Here is a 26,806-nt window from a genome sequence, read left to right as displayed (position 1 = left end):
ATCATATAACCCCCCTCCCCCGTTTAACCCATTAATGTATATGCTGCGGCCAATGCTAACCACAGTCGTTTTACGTAAGAAAAGTAAAAATAGAATTTTTCTATGTGGTCAAGACCCTGGTGGCTCTCCACTGGAAGAGTACTCAGTCTCCCCACAGGACCAGCTTTGGTTGCTCGTATTAAAGATGTTAGTAACCTGTAGATCCTCACTGCCACTTTGAACAAGACCGCAGGGTCCTTCCAGTCCATTTGGACCCCATGAGATACATACTGTATTCACCATGGTCTGTTTCGCCTCCCCCCTTGAAGTATGGTGGGTTGGTAAGTATTTTAATAGAAGAAATGACTCGTTAGACAATGAGTAATCAACTTTGTTTAATTTAGTTTGATGTTCTTCCGGAAGACTAGAACAGAAAGTTGCATCACAAAAATAGCGAACACAATCAAAGCCCGAGAGACCCAATTGACTTTAATGATATATGTAATTTTTTTAACGGAAATTTGTGTACCAAAAAATTGGGCTTGCAGGACTTTCTTGTCTAGCAAATGATGGATCTGCACTGGGGTGTGAACCCGATATCAGTTGTTTGGTTTGCTAAAGTTTAATATTGCATATAGTTCTGAGAGGAAAAGAGAAAATGACAATTTAAAATACTACATTTCTTATTTAACGTCATTAATAAATACCATTATTAGCAAACTTTGTAATTATAGTTTTTTCTATATAAAATAAATTGTCCATATCTCACTTATTTTCTGCCTACTGCTGTTGACTTAGGCCCGGTTCGCATCAGAGCTTGTACTCTGTATGGGGATTTCGTTCCCCTCTCCACATTTCTCGCCCTTTACGGGCATAAACCTAGTGGAAACCATGCAAACCCCATTATAGTCTATGGGGTCCACGGGTAACCACTTTTTTATGCAGATTAGGATTCCGTTCAATGGGTTCCCAAGCGGACCCTTGAACGCAAATGTGAATTTAGCCTCAATATGCACACTAGACATCTAAAGAGGAGTGGTAGAGGAAAGATACTTAAGGCTGTGAGACATCTGTAGTATACGGAGAGTGCTGTAAACTGTCTCCGTGAAGTTTATTGTAAACTGATACTGCTTGTGTGCTATGTCGGGACTGATATCACTCAAATACAGACTGTACAGGGATGGGTAAGGAATATGCTAATAAGAACTCTTTGGTGGAAAAAGGGACTTCTTCTTTTGGAAGGTAGCACCCTGTAAACTCATGCATTGCTTTAAAATCCTTATTGTATAATGCTGCAATAATAGTCAAGCCAGAATAACATAGTACCCCTTCTGACAAACATCTAGACCTCTCACACAGCCATCTTGTATCCTGTTCTGCACTCATGAGGGAATAACCTAAACACAGCTGTCCCTTAGGTTACTAGTTTTTTTTTTATTTGTTGTTTGTTTGTTTTTTAAACCATTCATTAACCCCTTCCCGACCCATGTGGTACTATTACCACATGGATATCTAGTGCTTCATGACCGATGTGGTAATAGTACCACATGGATGTAAACAATCCCCGCAGCGCAGTGCGGGCATTCTAGGAGCGGGTGTTAGTTGTATCTGACACCTAACACCCTGCTCCATCACCCTCCATCGGACATGAGTGCCGATTTTGGGTTTTAACCCGTTGATTGCCGTGATCAAACATGATCACGGCAAACAACAGGTTGCCCGATCTTGTGGGGGTCCCCGGCACCCCCCGCTGCGAGATCGGGGGGTGCTGGTACCCCCACTATGTGGCCAGGGGTCTGTTTAGTGACCCCAGCCAGCCCTGAGTCCCACTTACCTTTTTATCCTGGTTTTATCCTGGCCGGGATCTTCTGTAGTGAGTCTGTGCCGTCCGCACAGCTCACTTCCTGTTTATAGAGTGATAACACGCAGGCTGTCACTGCAGCCTGTGTCTCACTCTATACTAGAGAATCAGTGATGCAATCATCACTGCTCTAAGTGTCCCATAGGGACACATGAAAAAGTTAAAAAAAAAAAAAAAAAAAAAAAAAAGTGGAAAAAAAAAAAAAAGTGTTTGCAAACATTTAATAAAGTTATAAAGCCCCAAAAACCCTTTTTTTCTATAGAAAACAAATTATATAAAAAAAAAACCTAAAAATTAATAAAAACAATACATATTTGGTATCGCCGCGTCCGTAACAATCTGTACAATAAAACTGAAACAATATTTAATGTACACGGTAAATGACGGGAAAAAAAAACGGAAAAAACCCGCTGGAAGTAGTGATTTTTTTGCTATCTCACCTTACAGAATGTGCTATAAAAAGTGATCAAAAAGTCAAATGCACCTCACAACAGTACCAATAAAAAGCACACATTGTCCCGCAAAAAATAAGCCCCCAACCAACACTGTCAACCAAAAAATAAAAATGTTACGCCTCTCAGAAGATGGCGATGCAAAAAACATTGATTTATGTCCCCAAATGTGTTTTTATTCTGCAGAATTAGTATTGCATAAAAAAATAATATAAATGAGGTATCGCCGTAACCGTACCAACCCACAGAATAAAGATAATATGTTACTTATACTGTACGCTGCATGGCGAAAAATTTAAAAGGTAAAACGCAATACCAGAATTGATTTTTTTTTTTTAATCCAGCAAAAAAAGAGTTAATAAAATGTATTCAGTAAGTTGTAGGCACCCAAAAATGGTGTCATTACAAAATACATCGCATCCCGCAAACAACAAGCCCTTATATGTCCACGTCACCAGAAAAATAAAGAAAATATAGCATCTAATAATGCAAGAACAAAAGCCTGCAAAAATCGCCAAATTATTAGAACACAACTGGCTGCGGCAGGAAGGGAATATATAAGCGGTGCGAGCGGATATCAGGGGACACCCCATGTTTATAGCTTATGAGCGAAAAGACACCAGAAGTGACCCCCAAAGTGACCCCCAGAGTGACTCCCCCAATTATAGGAGCTACTGGGACATAGTAGGGAATGTGGTGTTCCCAATGTCCTCCGCACCGCTTATATATTCCCTCTTCGCCATCCGCTGTGCAGTCACGTCCAGGATACTAATACTCACTACACCCCCTGAGAAATTTTTTGAGGGGTGCCGTTTTCAAACTGGGGTCACTCCTTTGGGGAATCCACTTTTCCGGTACCTTACAGGCTCTACAAACATGACATGGCGTCCAGATACCAAACATCTGAATCTGTACTCCAAAAGCCTCATCGCGCTCCTTCCCTTCTGCGCCCTGCTGTGTGCCCAAACTGCAGTTTATGCCACATGTATGACACTGGTGTAACCGGGATAATGTACGTAATGTCATATGTGGTATAAACTGATATAAGGGCACATATATGACACTGGTGTACCCGGGATAACATATGTAATGTGATATGTGGGTATAAACTGATATTGGGGCACAACCGGATACAGAAGGAAAGAAGGGTTATTTGGTTTTTGGAGCACAGACTTAGACGGTTTGGTTTTTTTGGATGCCATGACACTTTTGCAGAGAGCCTAAAATTGCCCTTACAAAATGGGGTCACTTCTTGGGGAATTCCAGTTCACTGGCACCTCCAGGGCTCTGCAAAAACATGGCGCCCAGAAAGTCCCTCTAAATCTGTACCCCAAAAAGCGTAGTGCTCCTTCCCTTCTGAGCCCTGCTGTGTGCCCAAGCAGCAGTTTACACCCACATATATAATTTTTTGCTCCTCAGGATGGCCCACTTAATAGTTTTAGGAGTGCAGGTCTCTGACAACACAAAGTGGGTGCAATGTAGTGGACACCAAAATGGCATATTTCTTGAAAAATTAAAATTTTCATTTTGTACATTAATTTTTGGGAAGCATTTTTAGGCTCAAAATGATAATACCCCTTGATTCATTCCTTGACGGGTGTAGTTTCTAAAATGGGGTCACTTTTGAGGGGTTTCCATTGTATTGGTACTTTAGGGGCTCAGCAAATGCGACATGGCACCAGAAAACTGCCCTCAAAAGCCAAATAGCGCTCTTTCCATTCTGAGTCCCGCCATGTACCCATACAGCAGATTATGGCCACATATGGGGTATTACCATGTTCAGGAGAAATTGTGTAACAAACTCTGGGGGGCTTTTAATTCTCTAACTACTTCAAAAATTTAAAATATGGCGCTAAATGGACAATTTATTGGAAAAAAAGTAATTTTTCATTTTCACATCTCAATGGTAAAAAAATCTGTGAAACACCTGTAGGGTCCAAGTGCTCACTAAACCCCTTGATAAATTCTTTGAGGGGTCTAGTTTTCAAAATGGGGTCATTTTGAGGGGGTTTCCACTGTTCTAGCACTTCAGGGGCTCTCCAAATGCAACATGGTGCCTGAAACAGATTTCAGCTAAATTTTCCCTCCAAAATCCCAATAGCGATCCTTCAGCTCTGGACCTCACAGCGTGCCCATACATCACTTTACATTCACATATGGGGCATTTCTGTAGTTGGGACAAAATGCGTAACAATTTTTGGAGTACATTTTCTCTTTTATCCCCTTGTGGAAATGCAAAATTTGGGGTTAAAGCAACATTTTATAACAAAAAATGTCACTTTTCCATTTATCGGGCCAATTCTGTTACACTCCTGTAGGGTCAAAGGGCTCACTATACCCCTTGGTAAATTCCTTGAGGGGTATAGTTTCCAAAATGGGGTCACATTTTGGGGGTTTCCACTGTTTTGGCACCTTGGGGGCTCTGCAAAAGGGACATGGTGCCTGAAAAGTATTCTAGTAAAATCTGGCCTACAAAATCCAATTAGCGCTCTATCCGTTCTGAGAGCGACCGTGTGCCCGTACATTAGGGTACCAGCACATATGGGGTATTATCGTGTTCGGGAGAAATTGTGTAACAAAATGTGGGGTGCAGTTTTTCCTTTAACCCCTTGTGAAGATGAAAAATTTGGGGCTACAGTGACATTTTATTATAAAAAAAGTAATTTTTCATTTTCACATCTCAACAGTAAAAAAAATCTGTGAAACACCTGTAGGGTCCAAGGGCTCACTATACCCCTTGATAAATTCCTTGAGGGGTCTAGTTTCCAAAATGGGGTCACATTTTGGGGGTTTCCACTGTTTTGGCACATTGGGGGCTCTGCAAACGGGACATGGTGCCTGAAAAGTATTGTAGCAAAATCTGGCCTACAAAATCCAATTAGCGCTCCATCCGCTCTGAGAGCAACCGTGTGCCCATACATTAGGGTACCAGCACATATGGGGTATTATCATGTTCGGGAGAAATTGTGTAACAAAATGTGCGGTGCAGTTTCTCCTTTAACCCTTAGTAAATGTGTAAATTCTAGGGCTAAATAAATATATTAGTGACAGAAATTGAAAAATGTAAATTTGACCTCCATTTTGTTGTAATTGCTGTGAAATGCTGAAAGGGTTAAGAAACTTTCTAACTGCTGTTTTGGATTCTTTCAGGAATGCAGTTTTTAGAATGGGGTGACTTATGGGGGGTTTTATTAGAGAGGCTTTTCAAGTACCCTTCAGAACTGAACTGGTCCCTTGAAAAATGTGCTTTGGAAATTTTCTTGAAAATTTGGAAAATTACTGCTTGACTTGTAAGCCTTATAATATCTGAAAAAAATGAAAGGGTGATTAAAATTTGATTGCTACATAAATCAGAGATATGGTTAATTATATTTATGAAAAAATTTGGGTAGTATGGATTTCTATTTAAAAGGCTTGCAATTTCAAAGTTTGAAAACGGCATTTTTTTCAAAATTTTCACCAAATTTCCTATTTTTTCATAATTAAAGACAAAACATATCGACTAAAATTTACTACTGACATGAAGTACAATGTGTTACGAAAAAACAATCTCAGAATCACTTGTGTAAGTTAAAGCGTCTCAAAGTTATTGCCATTTAAAGTGACACATGTCAGTTTTGAAAAAAGAGGCCTGGTCCTCAAGTCACTTTTGAGCTGTGTCTCTATGGGGTTAATCTTGAGGTAGCCATCTTCCAAAAGGTGGTGCTCGAGCAATGTTCCCTTTCCACCAAGGAGATATAATTTGCATATTCCTCGCTCCTCAATCAGATAAGTAAATAAAACAGTAGCAGTTAGACACAGACAATTGTGTCTATCTAATATATATATATATATATATATATATTTATTTATTTATTTATTTTACTGAAGCTTTTAATCTTTTTACTGTCATTAGAGCGATTTAGCCAAATTACTGAAAGTAATTTATCTCAGTCTAAACTACTTTTTTTTTTCAGGTGAGTTGCCTTAGTTTGGAAGAATGCATTGATAGTGATCCTTGCAAGTTTGCACTGTTGTCGAGATCTGGAGAGTCTGCTGAAAGATATGTTTTGAATTCCTCATCTCCTGCTGTGAGACAATTGTGGATTCATGAAATTAACAAGATCTTAGACAACCAACTAAACTTCCTTAATGGTAAGAACTGTTTTAGGTTCAAAGGCTTCCTCACTTCTAACAAACAGGAGATTTATTTCTTTTTTCTTCTGTTTCTAATAAATCTTCTTTGTAAATGCTTTGCCATTATCTAGTGTTGTTTTCTTTGTAATAATACTTTTGATAGTTTTTGAATTAAAGGGATCCTATCATACAAACCCTTTTTTTTTTTAGAGTAACACGTCGGAATAGCCTTAAGAAAGGCTCTTCTTCTCCTACCTTTCGTTGTCTTCTCCACGCCGCTGTTCCATAGGAATCCTGGTTCTTGTTGGTATGCAAATGAGTTCTCTCGCAGCACTGGGGGCATCCCCCATGCTGCAAGAGAACTCTCCAGCGCCACCTCCATCTTCGTCAGCAGTGTCATCTTCATCCTCTTCTTCCAGCGTTGGCTTGTAACTTCTAGGCCTCAGGCAGACAGACTGCACATTCCCACAGGCCACGAGAAAATGTCCGCTTACAATACTGTGCAAACGGCCATTTTCTCGTGGCCTGTGGGCATGCACAGTCTGCTCTGCCCGAGGCCTAGAAGTTACAAGCCACCGCCGGAAGAAGAGGATGAAGATGACGCTGCTGACGAAGATGGAAGTGGTGCTAGAGAGAGTTCTCTCGCAGCATTGGGGACGTCCCCAGTGCTGCGAGATAGCTAATTTGCATACCGACAAGAACTGGGATTCTTACGGAACGGCGGCACGGAGAAGACAACGAAAGGTAGGAGAAGAATAGCCATTATTATGGCTATTCCAACGTATTACTTAGAAAAAAAAAAGGGTTTGTATGATAGGATCCCTTTAAAGAATAAAACAGAATTACAGATACCAAGACCCTCTAAAACACATACTTACTGAGTAGCAGAATTCAGACAATAAATAGCAAAGAACAAATATTAGGGTATACCCTCAATTCAGTTAAAAAAAACACCAGTAGAATCTGATGACGAGGGTTGTAACCTCTCTGAACTAGTTTTTTGTTTGTTTTTTTTTTATTATTTTTTTTTATTGATGTAGACTACTTGATATGTGCAATCAAGTTAAATTTGTTGTCTTTTTGTTTTGTTTTTTTCATGAATAGAACTAGTACACTAACCATTTAAGTCTAGGGACAATACAAAACACGTTTTTTTTTTTTTCGTTTTTTTTTTTTTTTAATGGAACCTTGTGTCCATTAAGTTTAATTTTCTATACAGCATTACCAATTTTTGGCTGTTTTCTACTGAAGGTGCCTGGGACATTTTAAAAGTCTTGTGCATGAACCCTCAGTCTTCTGTACATGAAAGAAGAAGAAAGATGATCCAATATCACACATCTATGAGTGGCAAACGTGTGTGTAGCTTTCCTTTAGGCGTTACTATCTTGTGCAGCAATAATTTCCTCTAGAAGTTTGCTTTTTGATGATTAGTTCTGCACATTGGCTTGAAGGAAATGTAGCCCATTCCACAGAATAAAACAACTTTAACTCTGCTATGTTAGTAGGTTTCCACTCCACTTCCTGTTCTTCCACAACATTTCTGTTGAACTTTCATTTGGCCATTTTAAAACTTCGATTTTATTCTTCTTTCACCATTATTCAGTAGAATGACTTGAGTCCTTAGAGTGATTGTCTTGCTAGATGACTTACGTTTTCTTGAAATTCAGCTCACAGACAAATATACTGATGTTTTTCTTAAAGGTATTCTATCATTAAAATAAGTGTATCAAACTAATAGTACGTAGGAATAGCTTTTATAAAAGCTATTCATCTCTTACCTTTATCTTGAAGGTCTGTGCCGCATTTTTTGAATTTTTCTTCTTTATGCTAATTAAGATGAGACAGCCGACTACGCATCCCCGTCCGCCATTTTGCGGTGGTCTTTTACACGTTCCCTGTGCTGTCTGAGCTCAGTTAGCATAAAGAAGAAAAATTCAAAAACGGTGGTGCGGACCTTCAAGTTAGCGGTAAGAGATGAATAGCCTTTATAAAGGCTATTCCTACATGCTATTAGTTTAAAACACTTATTTTAATGATAGAATCTCCTTAAGGATTTGCAAGTATAATTCAGAATTCATTGTTCCATTAGTGACGACAACCTGTCTTGGCCCAGATGCAAACTGGCCCAAACCATACTACTACCACCACGTTTTACTGACGGTACAAAGTTTTTGCCATGTTTTCCTTTCTCAAAAAATTAAATTTCTTAAAATAAAACCAAAAAGCTTTATTTTGGCTTCCACAAAAAATAGCCATCTGGTTTATCCAGGTGATTCTTAGCAGTCAGCAATGTCATTTTTTGGAGAGGTTTACAGAAAACATTAAAGTGGACATGTCTTCAAGTTAGGGCTAGTTCACACAGGCACAAAGAGGGCGGATTATGGCGCGGAATCCACTTCATAATCTGCCCCCTCACAATGGTGGTCTATTGAGACCGCTAGCGCTCTAGCATGTTGCTGCTAGTGGAAAAAAAAAGCGAGCTGCCCTTTCTTCAGGCGGATTCCGCGGCAGCAACCTCCAGAGTCAGCCCATTCATTTGAGCCTACTCCGGAGGGGGAAGCCGCAACTGTCGGAATCCGCGACAGTTGTGGCAGGCACATTTTGGCCCGAGAGTGACATGGCTCCCCGCGTCACTCTCGGTGCCAAAATCCGCCCTTTCGCTCCCCATGTGAACGTGTGAGCTCTCAGACGAAACATCACAGCATAGTGAGAGTGACTTGTTACCTTGATTTCATTGCAAGGGAGAGTGGAGAAAGGAGGGGCACACAGAGAGTGAATGCAGGCAGATGAATCAAGGGAAATGTCTTTTCACTGCATGTAAATATAAACAGTGATGCAAGGAGTCTCAAGTAAAATAAAACCAAGAAAAAAGTACACAAGGGAACAGTGAATATTTAGCACGGCTGTGTATGTATTTGCAGATAATGTATGGAAGCTGGATAACCCCTTTAATATTCTCTAAGACTAACTTTGACTATCTTTGTTATGTATTTTTTTTCTTTTATTCAGCCTTGGCATCTCCAGCTGAATTCCACAAGAACCACACTGATGGAAATAATCTTAATGGTGGGAACAATTCCACTGGTCCTACAAATCCAACTGGGCTTGGGATGTCTAGCAGAATGAGGCCGTCTCGAATACCCCAGCCTGTTAGACACTATTCGCCACTTCTGGTTTCCGCTTCTGTTATGTCAGAGACAGACAAATCATCAGGTATGTCGGTCTATAGTGCCTTTAACATGTGTATTCATTTAGGTATTGCTAATGATAACGCAGCCAACATTGTTTCAAATGCAGAGAAAACTGTTTGCGATATAGAATGAATTAAACCACTTATGGATGAGTTCACATGTAGTGGTAGTGTGCCACATGGCAGAATTATACACATTTTACTATATATTGCCTCAGTTTTACAAATTAGTTATTTTCCATAGGGTTTATACAATCTGTAAATGCTGCATTGCCAATAACCACATTTCAAAACCACATGGATAATGTGTGGTTCTACTGCATGGCCCACTACCTCTACTGTATTTGTGAACCCAGCTCTAAAAGTTGATTGATGGTTTAGCAAACTTCACTAATGTAGTTAGATAAACTCTCAGATGGACAGTTGCCTTAAAGGGGTTTTCCTATGAAAGACATTTATAGCATATCCAAAAGATATGTCATAAATGTCTGATAGATACAGGTCCCACCTGTGGGACCCTCACCTTTCTCTAAAATGAGCCCTCTCTTACCCCCAGCTTCCATGCCCAGCTATGTATGTGACCATGACCTTGCAGTGAAGATTGTCAGCTATGGTCAGGCTTTATGGACACAGCATAGCTCTGAGCTATGCTATTTCTGTAACTCCCATAAAAGTGATCAGGATTTACAAAAACAGTGTGGACAGTCTTAACAGCATGGTTGCGTGGTAAGTAACAGGTATGGAGACACAGGATATGCCATAAGTGTCTTTCATGGAAAACCACTTTATATTGTAAACACCACTTATCAGTGCTAAAACATCTCTCAACGCATATCATTTCATCTAATTTTCAATTGTCTTTTGGCAAGGAAGCTTCTATACTCAGGAGCCCTCTTCATAAAGGCTCTTTTTGGAGCACAGTGCAAGTAAATCCTGCTAGCATCCCAGGCTCTGGTGTTTTTCCCAGGGACAGTGATTTCCAGCAACGCAAAGTTCCAAGACATCACATACACATCAAGGACTCAGATCGCTTCAGCACCTGCTCCTCCACGAGTGAGCAGTCAGTACAAACTACTCAGAGTAATGGGGTAAGAGCAGAGCTCCATCCCTTTTTTAAGCCCTCTGAAAATCTATGCTACTGGATCACACCTTACTAACCTCTGGCTCGGCTCTACAGTGCTTTCTGCTTCGAAATAATCAACTCTTTTTGTCTTCCTTTCATCATATTCTTTTTCCTGCATCAGCCTAGACTACAGCCCTTCCTCATACTTTGGATGCCTGCTAATAACAATATAGATTACTGTTTATTTTTCACTTTTTTCCTCCTCCTTCAATATGATTGCAAGCAATCCTTTTTTGTTTTCTTTTAAATTCGTGGTCAGGATGATGTACATACTAAGCTTTTCCTACTAATATATTGATTATAGCTTGTCATTTAGTTATTTTAGATCATTGTGCTTCATGTCCCATTACTTAATTAGGTACCCTAAAAAGAAATGACTATAGAAATTTTGCATAGCGTCATGTATCAAACTGAAACTTTTCAGTGGATGTTTTTTCTAACATTTTTACAGTATTGTATGTAGCACATATAGCAAGGTTTCAAAGTTATTTATTGAATAACATTGACAGGAAAAAGAAACAAGCATAATATGCAAAAAATACAGCAGTGAGCAAATATATAGTAAATGATGTACAGGGAGATACTTATAAAACATAAGCTAGTGAAAGGTTCATGTTTGCAGTCACTCAATCATATACAAGCCTAGGAAAATACATGTGAAAATTATATAAAACGCATAAGAGCAACAAACCAAAAACACATAGCAAACAATGGTAATAGATTTAACTATGTCCTAAAAAGTGTTTGTAGTGAACAGACTTAAAGAGAACCTGTCAGGTCCATTTGAGACACTAAACCACCCACAGGATCATTGAAGCCGAAGATGTACACCCTGGCTTCACACTGCAGAAGCTTCGGAGGTACGTGGTATGTGTACTGGAGCCGAGGTGTACTCCTATGGCTTCATTGAAGAACTGCAACAATGCAAGGAATATAGAGGCAGGGTCAGTATAATGCTTTTTTTTTTTTTTTTTTTTTTAATGTTGCTATGGATTGATTTATAACTGGCTGATGTGGGATATTAGACCCAAAGTCCATAAGGACCTATTGGTGGTTTAGTGTCCCCAATTATCCTGACAGATTTCCTTTAAGTATGGAGTAAAAATAGTCTTATATGGTAAACCTTAGAAGCACATGGGTCAGATCTCAGAATGAATAAGGCATAGCTTGGTAGGTTCTGTGAATATTCTCAAGGATGGTTCTATGAGAGTAACTTGTCATTTGCTTTGCTAAACTTCCTTTGCTAAAACTATAAATGTATAACAGTTCTGCCATTGGGGCCAGGGTCAATGATACTTCCAGGTCTGTCTCCCAGGCTGTCATGAAATCTAGTTTAACTGTGTACATTGAGGTGTTTAACTCAGTATAGCTGTAGGAGAGTAATACTCTCTCGGTGGTTTGGAATAAGCACAATCTTTCAAAGTCAGAAGCCTAACCCTGGAGAAAGGCCAGGGGGGAAAGGGGCATTCTAAAAAAAACCAGGAGGAAAGGAGCTATAGGGCCCTGGAAGTTATAGTGGAATATCTCCTTTCTCCATAGTTGCTGCCTAAAATCTGTGACCTTAGTAGAGTGCATGAGTGGATCAGAAAGCAAGTATCAATATAGTATATATAGAGATTGGGGACAGAGAAGCCTGCTATTCTTTTATGGAAGTACATGGAATCTCTGAATCCATGGTCTTTTATAAACCTAACTATAGCAGAATATTTCCTTCTGCAAACCTGTGAAAGAGGTGGATGTCACCAGAGTTGGTAGGTTGTGGAAATAATAAAGAATTATTGGTAAAATAACCATTTTAAGTACATTAATCCTAGCAACCCAGGAGAGAGTGGTAGTGCCAAGTTGTTAGCCTCTGATTCTGAGGTTACTGAAGGATCTATCTGTGCAAGCTGTGAAGGGAGATGCATATACTGATTCCTAAATAAGGTATTTGTCTTGAGTTTGAAAACAAAGGTTCAAGACAGTAAGGTTTCTAGTAGTAGTGGGGGATGGGGGAAGTATTGCAATGTTTAATTTCAGGCAAAGACACATTAAGCCAAGAGGTGGGTAAAATTCACTAGGGGTATCAAGTAGGTTAGGAACTGTATGGAGTGGTTTAGTAATTGAGGAGCAATATCATCTACAAAGAGGTTACCTTTATATTCCTGTCTCGTCTAATGTGTACGCCTGAGAAGTTTGGATTGGAGTGGATGGCTATAGCCAAAGGTTCGATTGCAACGAACAGGGGGCAGCCTTGGCGTGTACCCTGATCAATATTAATAAGAGATGAAGAATCAGAAGTTTTAGATAAACAATGGAGTCACAGTAAAGTGTTCATTGAGTATATAGCAAAATTAGTAGGAAAGCTATTGAAAAATTCTAGTTTTAAGAACATTTCTGCACACATACACTAGGAATTCATCTTTAAATAGTTATATAGTTAGTATGGTTGAAAAAAGACATATGTCCATCAAGTTCAACCAGGGGATGGGAAACATCATGACAGTCTATACATTTTCATAACCATCAATGCTATTTTGTTCTAAAAAGGCATCTGATCCTTTTTTGAATCTGTCAGCTGTGACCAGCTCCTGGGGTAGGCTATTCCACTAATATATATTTCATTTAAATATTTATATAGGCTTATCATATCTCCCCTTAAACGCCTCTTCCCCAGACTGAACAGCTCTAACTACTTTTAGTCTTTACATATTGTAAAATGGTTTTGTGGGACTTAAGTATTTTATTTAATTAAGTAGTAGTTGTTGTTTTTTTTGTTGGGGGGTTTTTTTTAGGAAGGGGGGGGGGGAATCATCAACAACCGATCAGTGGCATCATCAGAATGCTGTAATCTGAAACTGAGTGGGGGTTCTGAGTGTTGACTCTTTGTTGACTATTTCTCCAATCAATTTTGATATTTATGACTTATCTTACTAGTAGTTCAATAATTTCATAATCCTGGAAATCTTTTTTAACTTTCTGCAAAATGTCTTATACCTGGCAATCGGTCAACAAGCAATCCTCTACAGACGAATACATAAAATAACTCTTATTTTATCTGCCAAAGATCTGCATATTTGATGGTAGTGTCAGCAGCTTAAAGGGGATATCTGCGAAGTTGTATTTGATTTTTGTGATCTGGGGATTAATGAGGGTTAGGTGTCTATAGTTACCCAACCCCCATAGCACAAATAATTTTCAGCAACTCAATAAATCAGTTACCACTTCCTGTACAACCCCTTTAAAGTTGTTGTACCAAGACAAGGAAATCATGTCTCCTTTCTCCCATAAGCATTGCTATTTCTGCCCATAATTTATTTCTTGTATTGCAGCTCAGCTTCATTTGTTTTAATGTAGCTAAGTTGCAGTACCTGATGAAACCCATGAATAGGTGTGGTACAGTTTCTTGGAGAAAGGAGACCTGTCTTTCACTTATGCTGTACAACTTTTTCAGCCAGGATCAGCAACCACCAGAGCCAGCAGCCCCAGTTTAACTGCCTGCTATCGGGCGCACTCTGCTGTCTTAACACATTTCTTCATCAAAAAGACTGTGGGGGAGGGAAGGGGCATGACTGGCCTGCAAGGCAAGTATAGTGGACATGCAGTATGTGAGCTCCTGCCACAGCTTTTCCCATATATCAAAATTTTATCTCCAAACCACCCCAGAGCTTTCCTCCAGCCCAAGTGCTCATTAAAGGGGTGTTTTGACCACTCTACAGCCACTCTACACCCTAGACAGCCATAGGAGCGGTATATCTCTGTTCATACAGCTGCAACAACAAGAGGCTACTGCTCATCTTAAAGTTACCATCTCCAGACAAGAGCAATTTCTGTGGCACCATACAACTCCCCTGCACCAAGCTTCAGGTGGAAATAGACAACAAAAGACCCAGGGGTCCCAGAGACGCCCATTGGAAACTGCCATGACTGAGCTACAGAATCTAATAGAACTACTGGGTCCTCTTCACCATGGCCTGACAACGGAGGCTACTGCGAATGCAAGTACTCACCCTTGTCCCCTGTACAAGACTCCTGGCTCTTAGCAACACTGCTGACTCTGATAGGAGTCTCCATAATACTTCCTACTTTTAACACAGTCGACTTACTCCAATCACTGAATGCAACAGCAAGCTTGAGTACCTCTAACTGTCCTTAGGTCCATCACGTCTCTGGGCGCTCAGTGCGAGTTTGCTACCCCTCTTGGTTACTCTTTTCCCCTGTGTCCTCAAACCATAAACATCACAGGCTGCATGGACTTATTAGACAGCAGCCTACCAAGCGTCCTGTTTGTTTAACCGCCTACTAGGTTTTGACACAGCTGCTGTCTCATACTAAATTACACCTGGAGTGACCTGGTCCCTCAGGTGGATCAACTACTCTCCTTCACTCTGGCACATTAACATAACCTGAGGTCTGCACTTAAAAGGCCATCGATATCCACCTATTGCGGAAACACATCAGGGCATTTCCCCTATGTTCAAATGTTCCTATTGGCGGGCCCATAGGTATTATCACAATACCCTTGCAATCCCATTATATTCAGTGGACTTGTCTTATTGTTTATTCACCCTGAGAACCAACATCCTATCTTATCTCCCCTTCAATTGCCACTGTGAAATACTTAACACTATTTCCTGGGCAGCCAATTAACATACATCAGTTTGATGGGCCCATCGTTACAGTGTTGCGCAGAGGACTCCTCATCTCTTTCCTGCAAACCCCTGAACATACTGTAACTATGGCATAAGCCTCCAGAACGTGCGAGAAGAAGCTGTGTGTGTCCACTTCACTACTAGATTTGAACAGAGTAAAGTTAGACAGCCTACAAACAATGTCAGAAGTGGAAACCTTGATACATTGCTCCAGAAATCCTGGCATTAGAGCCCCACAAAAGCTACCTCAAAGCTTGACATATTTCCTGAAATGGCGCATCCTAAAAATCCACCAAAGCACACATACGAAGGTTTGAGTAAAGATGAGGAGTCGCCTATCAAAAGTGACATGCCCATTACTCACTCTTTCTTCAGCAGAACATTCACCAAGGCTTTGGAACACAGATGAGGTAGTCCTGATGGCATCTTTCCGTTGTGGTTGCTTCCGGTCAACATGGGCAGCCAACTGCTACACTTGGCTGAGGTGGAACACTGCTCTGCAATGGCAAGGGACCTGACCTGAAGGTGATATGCCTTTGACAGGAGTGACTCAAATCTGTTTGTGAGAGCCCATCCATCATTGGCACTTGCAGACTCTTAATTGTTTTGGGTGTAAGGGGTCTGGTGAGTGGCTGAGGTGGAACATCATGAGATCACCTAGCGAGAAGCCTCAGGACACGTATGGCAATTCTCCCTTGCAGTTCTAACAGGACCTCTCTAATGTATGTAAACAAAGCACAAACCTCTGGAGTACCAAAAAATCCAGTATGGGTGATTCTTCCTGTTTGGTTTCACCTTTTTTGGTGGAGGGTAGGAGATTTCTTATCCAACAACAGCCTTGGCGGCCCTAGCCCTACCAAACATTGCAAATCCCAGTCTGGGACTCTGATCAAGATTTGGCTGCTCTTTCTTCTATTACCCATTCTACTCTATGTAAAACTGTTGAAGAAAGCAAGATCACCAAACACTGTAGGAAGTCCAGTCGTTTGACACTGAAGAGAATCCTCATAGAAACACAAGCCACTTTTTCCATGGAAGTTTTTATTATGTCCCAAAAAGCATTTATTCCTTTTTGATTCCATGTTTGCCTGAAGGCGTCAGCCTCACCCAAGCAGAGAGATGAGTCCATGCTTCTCCATACTTGTGACTACATCTTTTTCCAAGAGAGATTACTGCCAGCTCTAATAGGTGCCATGATTGAGAACATTACCATTTTTTGACATGTTCCCACTTCTATATCGCTTCAGTTAAAAATCACACTCGCATAGAGCTTTCACATGGGTCTTAAATAAAATAGTCCTACAAGACAGTACAGTAAAGACTATAGAAATCACTTTCAGAAGTTTTTCTACATAAAGTGACCCCCAATATTTCTGAGATTATTGTTTTTGAATCCTATAAAGCTTTCCTTCGAGGTTTATTTATTAGCATACTAGCATGTGCCTGCAACTTCATCCGCGGGGCGGCGGCGTACCGCGTACATCTGCTGTATTGGTGGGGGGCGAATATCCGCCGTGCGCAAAGGCAGATCTCCCTTGCCCCTGCGTACCTTTTTGACCCCCTTCTCCCTGCATCTACCGTGGGCCCCGGAGCACTCTCCCTCCATCCTCCTGAGAAACCCCATCCCGCGGCAGCCCCCTGAACCATACTGTGGGGCCCCTCCCGCGTGCCACCGTACATGCATGCCCCAGTAATCCCTTGGACAGCCTACTGTCCTGGTTTTCCTTGTGCTGCGGGGCCAGGCACCCTCCTGGTAGCCCCTAAAGTGTGGGCCGTGCACCAACCTCCCATGGGCACCCTTGGCCCTGTAATGGCTCGTTTGTTGGCCCCCCACTGCTAAATTGTAGTGTCACTCGTCGCTGGCCAGGTCCTCTGTACACGTTTGCCCGGAGCTGCAGCCTACAGTCTGGCGCGGTGCTTATCCGGCCAGTACAGGCGAATCCCGTGGTGCTGCCCTGGCCCCCTGCACACCCTGGCCTGTGGGCATGGGTGTGGCCCGCTGTCCCGGGACTGTCGAGACTGCCGGGGTACTTACCCAGCCGGCGAGTGCTGCTTTCGACCATGCAGATTTTCGTTGCATTTCAATTACGTGAGAGAAGCTATTGTGAACTAACTAATAAAAAAAAAGGTGTATTCCCAGGCGGTGACATTGGTTCATCGAATGTTAGGTCCATCGAGGCCATTGGTGTCAGGACAATCTGGTCTATAGCTGGATATTGCATTTTGTTGAAATCACCACCCATGATTAAATTGGTGCATTGTTTCTGTAATACTAATAAACATCAAAATTGGTACCTCCTGATGTACACTGTAACAAAATTGCATGTTCTGCCCTCCTTAGTTTTCCCAGCGAGCAATTGAGGATGTGGCTCAGTCGATTAGGGTAAGCAATGAGGTTCCCATATGTCAAAAAGAAGTAACTAGAGGAAAAAAATGGAAGAATAGGGGATTTGAAGAAAAACCCAATAGTTAGAACATAACCACTGGATTGGCTATAGATCAAGCCAGAGGCATAAATTAAGCCTAACAGTGAAGTAACAAAACAAATGTGGGTCATGGCTAGACTCCAAATTGTAGGTCAATAGTGCCTGAGAAACATTGTGTCCTCATAAAAGGTAACTAGGATAATCTATCATTCACGTCAGTATAAGAGAGTTGACTGGCCTAGATTGGGTTTTCAAAGATCAACTGCCATTATCCTGAACCTTTAACTTAGCTGTAAACAGATGGTCTTTTCATGGAGGTTACAACAGATTTGGCTAAATGGTTTCTGTGTGACAGATGCTGAAAAATCAAGCAAAACGAAGACACAGAAGTCATTGGTCTGTAGGAATCTTTTGGTCTAGTACAGTACATGCTCCTTCAGGGTCCAGTTCAAGTTTTTGGCTGTAATAGAGCATGAACTGCTTTTGCTCCCCTATTCTCCCCAATTCTGTGTCCACTGTTCACACTAAGGGTATGTTCACACATCAGTACGCCATCCGTCCATTTGTATTCAGTTTGACACTTCAAAACGGACTGATACACATACTGATTGTATACTGACACCTTTTTATGCTATAGCAAACGTTCTCCGTCCCCTAGAGGACAGATAAGGGGATTAAAAGTAGCAATTGTAAACAGAGTAGAGATAAGGAGGACACAGGAACATTTATTATATCTCCTTATCTCTACTTTGTTTACAATTGCTACTTTTAATCCTCTTATCTGTCCTCTAGGGGGACTGAGAACGTTTGCTATCAGCATAAAAAGGTGTCAGTATACAATCAGTATGTGTATCAGTCCGTTTTGAAGTGTCAAACTGAATACAAACGGACGGATGGCATACTGATGTGTGAACACAGCCTAAGGTTGTCCAAATGTTGGTATAAATTGAAGGCGTTGGGGATATCGTGTGTCCCGAGAGTAATCAGGTTGTCGTCAGAGAGAAAGAATCTTAGATTTGTGTGCATTCTGAAATCTTTCTCCTGCTACTATATATAGAGTCCTCCAATTTATCCTGAAGGACTGCCTCAGTGATGCGGAATCGTCTGATACCTTGCTCCAGGGTAGAGGTGGTGATCACCTGTGACACCGCTTTGTTCTGCAAGTCTGCAATTGTTTGATAGCTTTATAGAGGAATGAAGGATCTCCAGCCTTTTTTCAAACAGCGACATCTTCAAGCGGGACACTTCTTCTGCTACTGAGGTGGCAATTCAGGTCTCAGGGAAGATACAGGATTGTAGGCCAGCAACATGTTCGGTGGGATGTCATCAGTTGGATTAGGCTCTATCAGTTCCATCTCTTCCTGTGGTATTGGGTGATGGTTTCTTGTTGCAGATTTTGAAATTTTTGTGACAACCAATATCTGTAAAAGGTGGTAAAGAAGAGGCATTCTCAGAGAGAGAGGTTTTGCTGGGTTGAGATTTGGCAATGTATTTGCCCATGACCTTCAACAATATTCAGCAGGATGAATTTACGTGAAATAAGAATTCATATAAGAGGACACCAACAAATCAGATTCTGGGGTATGTCATGCTAACAAGTTAATCCATTGCTTGTGTAGGTAATGGCTGATAGATCCGTAGAAAGTAATTAAACAGAGCTAGGCTTTTGTATCGTTTACCATCAGTCCAGCAACCAAGGCCATTATAGTAGCAGACTCCAAGGCACAATAACCATGAATTTTGTAATACCACAACAGGTCACTAGTTGACAGTAGAACACAGGTGAAAGTCAATGAGAGTCAGCTGATTTGCCCTATCAATGTCTGTCTCTTAAAGGGGCTCTATCAGCAAAATCATGCTGATAGAGCCCCACATATGCATGAATAACCTTTAAAAAGGCTATTCAGGCACCGCTAAAGTTATATTAAACTACCCCTAGTTTTAAAATAATACCCTAAAAAGGAATGTGATCTACTTACGCATCGTGCACGCTGGGCGGGCATTCCGGTTGCGCCGTCTTCTTCATCCATGCCTCCTCTTCCTCTGATGTCCTCGGGTCCCGTCCTCCTCCGGCACTTGCGAACTGACATTGATTAAAAAAAAAATGGCCTGGGCGCATGCGCAGTAGCCGTAGTAGAAGCCGCATGCTACTGTGCATGTGCCCAGGCCATTTTTTTATATCAATGTCAGTTCGTGAGCGCCGGAGGAAGACTGGACCGGAGGCCATCGCAGGAAGAGGAGGCATGGATGAAGAAGACGGCGCACCCTGAATGCCCGCCCAGCGTGCACGATGCGTAAGTAGATCACATTCTTTTTTAGGGTATTATTTTAAAACGGGGGGGGGGGGGAGTTTAATATAAAATTTACGGTGCCTGAATAGCCTTTTTAAAGGCTATTCACGCATATGTGGGGCTCTATCAGCATGATTTTGCTGATAGAGCCCCTTTAAGTAATGAAAAATATAAACAGCCACTGGGGGCAACGTAGCAGATTTGTGAGCTCAGTGTGCGCTGCAATGTTGGGCAGCATGCCCTTCAAAGATTAAATTATTGAAAGGTTTATTTAGCTGGTGTTCTCTGGGTCTTAGAAGAACAATGTGCAGGTGGCCGTTTGTCCTGGGTCCAGGAGGCTGTGTAGTCCAGACTCCACCTCAGTCCGGCGTGGAGAAGAAACAGTGTGTTATAGGCCCAATGACCAGGTCAGGTAGCTGAAGATAGCAAGATCAAGGATTAGTCATTGGGACTGGTGCAGCAGTCTTCGGTGCTGTAGAAGGTGCAGGGCGGATGGGAGCAGTGGTATAGCTGGTGTGATTAGTGCCGATACGGTACCAACACCAGCAGCAAGGTCGCAGATAATGAGGTGACCACCATGTGCTGTCTTAAGATGGTAGTGTAAAGGGATGCAGTAAGAGACTTTTGATATGTGAATGTAGGGTCCCAACCTGTAGTATATTTGAAGAAATGAACGTCACACTGGAATAGTGCTGAATAATTGGATTGTTTATTCACATAGGGAGGTAGAGTTACTCTAGAGGTACTCTACCTCCCTATGTGAATAAACAATCCAATTATTCAGCACAATTCCAGTGTGACGTTCATTTCTTCAAATGTCTTAAGGTGGTAGACACACCCTCAGAGAAGAAGGCCTCTAGAGAGAATTCAAGGGCGACTCCAATGTTCCCTGTCAGCTTAGGGGATCCATGTCGACAAGAAATCCCAGTATCTTGCTAGTTTGTGGCTGTAGTTCGACTGACCTGGCTGTTGAATGCCCACCCCCCTCCTCCCCTGGAAGTCTGACACCTGAACTCCCAGCTGATTACATCATCTCATGTGCAGGCAGGAAGTCTGCTTCTCTATTCATTCCTATATAGTCATTCCTATAGGATTCACATTAAGGCTGTCATAGGGCCTCATCTCATATAAGATGATGTTTCAGTTGGAGAGTCTGATCGCTGGTCACATGACAAAACATTACATAGCTGGGAAGTCCTTAACTCTGGGGGTCTCTAATTTCTCTTGATCCTGATAGGAGTCCACATGTGGTACATTCAGTTGGATGGTTGGACACAACCTTGTGTATATAAGGATTCATAGCTGACAGCACATATCAAAGACACATAGAAAAGTAATGGCAGTTTCTTCCAACACTGAAACACTGCAATATTTCCTGCAGTTCTTTTTATTAAAAACACTCCCCTTCTGAACCTTATGTATACCTTTAATGTTTAACCCTTTCTGACTTTTGCTGTAATAGTATGCCGTGTCTCCGGAATTGGACACATTGGGGCATATTTATGAGTTGCGTTTCATATGCCAGTCATAATAAAGGCCCTAACAGAAAACTGGCATAGAGGGATTGCTAAATTCCCCTACTATTCGAGATATACTTGTATTAGTGCTCTGTATAGCGGGATAACAATCTCTCGCTTCCTACTGATAATACCTCAAGCTATACAGCCGAGCATCCTACTTGCTTTCCCTACTGCCTGGCTCCTTCTCCTCTGTGAAATATAGAATTTGCCCGATTGTATCGTATCCAAACACAACATACTTTTGTTAATTAAAAAACTAAAAAAGTAATAAATATAAGGATAATGCAATCTGCCTTTTTATTGGTACCATTTTCTAGTATAGGTAAGGTGACCAAAAATATATTGCATTTTTTTTCACAGCATTCACCATACAGAATGGAAAAAAAAAAAAACATTAATAGTTCAGTCTTTTATACACATGGTTATGCCTAATACGATTTTTTTTTTTTCAATTAATGTTCAAAATGGGAAAGGAATTTCGTTTTAGAGAATTCTAGTATACTTGGTTTTTTTTTACTTTTTATTTTATATTTTGCATTCCCACAAAGAGACTTGAAAATGTAGTATACCTGTACATACACTACAGTGCTTCTGTATTGCAGTGTATAGTACATTACTATGGAGGTGTATTCAAGCTTTTTTTCTAGCATGACCTAATACTTCTGTATACAGCAGCCAGCAGGTAGCTGTTAATCTTTTTGTTTGCCAAGGCAATGCATGAAACCCCAATGGAAGTGCAGTATTTTCCAACTCCAACAGTGAGGGACTGTTTAGTAGGTACTGCTACTGTGTTTGCTGCATCACATTAAACACCTTCTCTCCCCAACAAAATAAAAAAAAAAAACCTCCAGCATTCCAAAAATATTAAAAAGGTATGCAACGGCTTTATTTTGTATAACTTAAAGGCTTCATGCACACAAATGTATTTTTAGAAAAACAGACCCATATATTTCAATGGGCCCATATACACATCCATAGTTCTTGCGGCTGTGTGTCCAGGCCAAATTGAAGGGCTGCCAAATTAAGGAGCAGGTCCTATATCTGTCTGTGATTGAGGCTCTGTCAATGCATTTGAATGCACATGTCAGTGAAAACCATGGATGACACACTGATACCAATCTGTTACCTGTCTGTTATCTGATACCAACCACAAACGGTCATGTGCATGAAGCCTTAGTTGACTGCGCTGGAATTCATTTTAATTGATATGAAATTGGATATCTTTTCAATATTTTTGGAGTTCTGGAGTTTTTCCTGACTTTGAAAACCACAGCATGCTGGAATTGCCATGCACCCAAACTGTTTACTTTTTCTACATCACAGTGCTGTACTTTAATGCTGCTTCACATTAGCTATTGCTCATTACAACAAAGTAGTTTGTCGCTGAGAGTCAATGGGTCAATAACACTGACTGCAGCTATCACTAGAGGAGATTTTATACAGCTTCTTATGAACTTGTAGGATTTTTCCACAATGGACTTTTCATGCTGTGAGGAAAATGGAGACTCTGTGATCGGTGGGGTCTCCAGTAATCACACACTTATCATCTGCCTTGTTTCGTAGTTGATAAATGGGAATAAGTGATTGTCTGCTGTAAGAGTTTGCATGGTGTGAAACTGTTGCTTCCAGTATGACCTGAACAATGGTAAATATGTTTTTTTATAAATACAGATGAGCACAGTAAGAGTGAGAATAAACAGCAATTGACAACAAATACAGTGACTAAGAGGTGAAAGCTCTGACTGTGGTCATTCTCTTTCTGTTTGACTCCATTTGACCCAGCCTGCAATGAATGCTCAGCAGGGTGTGGTTTCTTTCTGTCACAACACCTCATCTATAAGTACAGAGAGTGGCACACACTGTGCCCACTAAATATGAGTTTCTCGCACATCCTCTGAATATCATAGTACCCTTATTATCAGTACCCTAAAGTGTGTCACACTGAGGAATTTGGAGCTGATTTAGAGCAACATGTGGCCTGCCATAGTCCTCTTGGAATACTTTGGAAAAATTGCCACACCACTGGTTTCCTGACAAATCAATGTAATGCTGACCTGTTAGTGTCTCTGTAATGAAAAAGAGAGGGCTCCAACTACCATACATATTCCTCCCCACATCATAAACCTTACTTTAAAATCTGCTCCAAATTTTGCCTCAAATCTTCCTCCCATACATTTCAAAGGCAGGTGGAAGGATTTTCAGAATTAGCATCAAATTCAGCTTTCAAAATCTACTTCAAATTTTTGAAGCAAAAATGACTCTGGGTGCTTTCATGTCAAAGGGGAAGAGCTGAACGCAGAATGGGCATGTTTAGTGAATAAAGAAATAAAGTGCTTTTTCTATGCATTCCTGGGGCCCTGAAACATGAGAAAGGTATAATTTTTATTCTGCTAAACAGCATCTACAACACTATGGGAGCAGTTTAAAGTAGCCGAGGGCAGTGATAGACTCCCTTTAATAAGCTGCTTTCCTGTTTCTGACACATCTGGAGTTTATTAAATAATGTAAATAAATGGAGTTGTGGAAGTCCTCTTTAAAGTTCTATAACTGTCTGCAATATCTTGTATTAGATCACTATGCCAAGACATTTATTAAATAAGATTCTTAGCTCTTTTCAAAATGTAGCCAAACTACAAGATGAACAATAAAACTAATAATTATTTTTCAATTGTATTTGTTTGCACGGCTTCCCTTAAAACTTCTATTGAGCTTTCACCCATCTTTCCACAACTGATAGACTGCCTAATAATGCTGTGATCATCGCCATAACTTTAACACTTTAGAGCAGACTAAGTAAAATAATTGTTAGCTTTGTTGTCTTGCAATGCTTGTGATTTGGGTTTAAGGCGACATGCCACTGGGCTGTGAGTGAACAGCACATACATGATATTCATGTGCCTCACCGTCCCCATTCATTGAGGACAGTGAGCATGGTTCACAAAATGGATAGGAATAGGACCTGTCCTGAGTTTTGCTCATGGCCCCATACACCACACTGTGAAAATACATGGTCTTGTGTAGGAGCCATAGAAATTAATGAGTCAGCGTGTGTTAGCCGTGAAAAACAGGGCTAGCACTTTGACTGTGCACATGATTCCGAAGTATGATGTGCCTGTTTTCCCTCTTCACCTCCCCCCAAGTTATCTGGGTTACTGGGTTATACCCTCATTGGAAAGACATATAGTACCAATAGGTTAATTGGGTTCCATGTAATCAAAAATTATTTACCCAAATTCATGTGACTGAGGTAGGAAAATTAGATTTTAACTATATGAGGACAAGAATTGGTGTGCATGATAATAATCTTTGTACCAGACTGGGTGCAAATAAGTTCAACGTAGGGGCTCATCATGTCTTTACAAAGTACAATAGATGCACCATTTCCTTGAAAAACTGCTTTTTCATGGAAATGTTGCAGCTCTTGGACTATTTAAAGTATTGGGGTGCTCATCTAATGTCTATGAGAAGGAATTGTAGCTGGACTGATTATAGGATTTTTTTGGTGAGTCGCTTTAAGTATATATAATTTTTTAGTTGTCTTCATGAAAAAATTATCAAAGGGTTATCCACACATGTATTTAAAAGAGAGAAGTATAATAGCTTTTTATTAGTATTGTTCTGCAGCCCTGTAGTACATAGGAGTACTTAGACACAGTTGCTTTGAAACCAATGGTCTCCGCTTTTTCCTGCCAGTATTCAATGAGGAATGAAGATCACAGACCGAGTATATTTAGGCTATGCGTTAGCAATAAAAAGTTTAGATTGTGAATAGGTACATTCATTATCTTCATGCACAAAAGTTCACTGGCAGCTTCTTTTAACAATAACTTGTTGATATTTCTGCTATATGGTACCATGCTTTGACAGTAAAATGACCATAATTGTTTTTGTATGTTTCTTCTCCTCTAATCTTAGACTGAAAGTAGATGTAGCAATATCTCCACTATGCTGGTGACACATGATTACACAGCAGTGAAGGAGGATGAGATCAATGTCTACCAAGGAGAGGTTGTTCAAATTTTGGCAAGTAATCAGCAAAACATGTTTCTGGTATTCCGGGCTGCAACTGATGACTGTCCTGCGGCTGAAGGATGGATCCCAAGTTATGTACTAGGTCACACGTGTGCGGTAATCAGCGATATTCCTGATGGAAAAATGAAGTGGGTATTTGGGTAACACAGGTAGCAATAAATGTTATTGTTTTATATATGCTGTATATGAGTGATAATACAAAAGAATGCTGTACATAAGTGGTAGTCACCTGTTTTATTCAGATATTCAGAAAAACTACAGACAAGTACCTTAAGGCTGTATCTTGTCTTTCAGCTTTTATTGGGATTCTGTAAAATTGCACAGACCTTGCTGTATAACACAGGCAAATAAAATTTATTTAAATATTTCAAAATGTGCATCCAGAGCCTCAAATATGAATGGATTACTAAAAGTTAAATTTTATAATAAAAACCCCCACAAAACTGTGTGTACTTTTTTTTTAATAATATTTGAAAATTGTATTCCAATATTTTTGTAAAATTGTCTTTTTGCAGCAAAAATCCTTAGTGTTCTTGCCAAACATGATAAAAAAAAAAATTGATACTTGTGTAGCGCAGTGCCGCGCTATGTCAGTTTTCAGCGCTGACGAGCAACACAGTGCCGCCTGTAGCGCTGACAGGGGGCTGTTTAGAGATGAACAGGGGGGCTCTTCCGCTCACCTCTCAGGCTCCAGCTTCATTCACAGCTCTTTGCATGGTAAGGCCGCTGCTGTGATGTCTGCAGCGGCCTTGCCGAAATCGCGCACATGCACAGTGACTGGTCAGCGCACACAGCTGCCGACAGCAGTAGTACTGCAATGAATGGAGCCAGAGAGGTGAGCAGTGAGCGGAAGAGTCTCCTGTTCACCGCCCTGAATGTGCACATGGGCTGTGTAGCGGGATCCATCCCCCTATCCATCACCATGGATGGGGGGAAAAGGTGGTTTGGCAGGGTTTTGCAAACGTCACAGCAGGGCCCTGCCATGGATATGCAAATAAATCAGTATTGCAGTGCACATATGTGGAAAGGAACGCCCCCAATGCACATCAGTCACATCTGGAGGTGGAGTAACCTGACAGCAATACTGTGGAGAAGAGAGACAGTTAACCCTTGTAAGACCTCAGCGTTAAATAATATTAAAACCCATAAAAGAAACCGACTGACAGATGAAGTTAGCAGCACTTG

General features: G+C 40.9%; 1 protein-coding gene across 3 annotated transcripts in view; it reads left to right on the top strand.

Moving 5' to 3' along the window:
* Positions 1-25,867, top strand: part of TRIO (trio Rho guanine nucleotide exchange factor) — a 200,143-nt gene extending 174,276 nt beyond the window's left edge. Inside the window, exons 48-51 of one of the 3 annotated variants that reach the window (XM_075271066.1) lie at positions 6,249-6,426; positions 9,418-9,621; positions 10,472-10,686; positions 25,505-25,867. In XM_075271066.1, coding sequence (XP_075127167.1) covers positions 6,249-6,426; positions 9,418-9,621; positions 10,472-10,686; positions 25,505-25,765 — 858 coding nt within the window. In that variant the 3' untranslated portion in view covers positions 25,766-25,867. Of the gene's footprint in view, positions 1-6,248; positions 6,427-9,417; positions 9,622-10,467; positions 10,687-25,504 lie in introns of those variants that run through there. The other 2 variants (XM_075271068.1, XM_075271067.1) reach the window with 2 other exon arrangements.
* The last annotated feature ends 939 nt before the right edge of the window (positions 25,868-26,806 follow it).

Source organism: Leptodactylus fuscus, chromosome 4 (assembly GCF_031893055.1).
Source record: "Leptodactylus fuscus isolate aLepFus1 chromosome 4, aLepFus1.hap2, whole genome shotgun sequence".
NCBI lineage: Eukaryota > Metazoa > Chordata > Amphibia > Anura > Leptodactylidae > Leptodactylus > Leptodactylus fuscus.
This window is presented reverse-complemented; position numbering and strand designations above follow the sequence as displayed.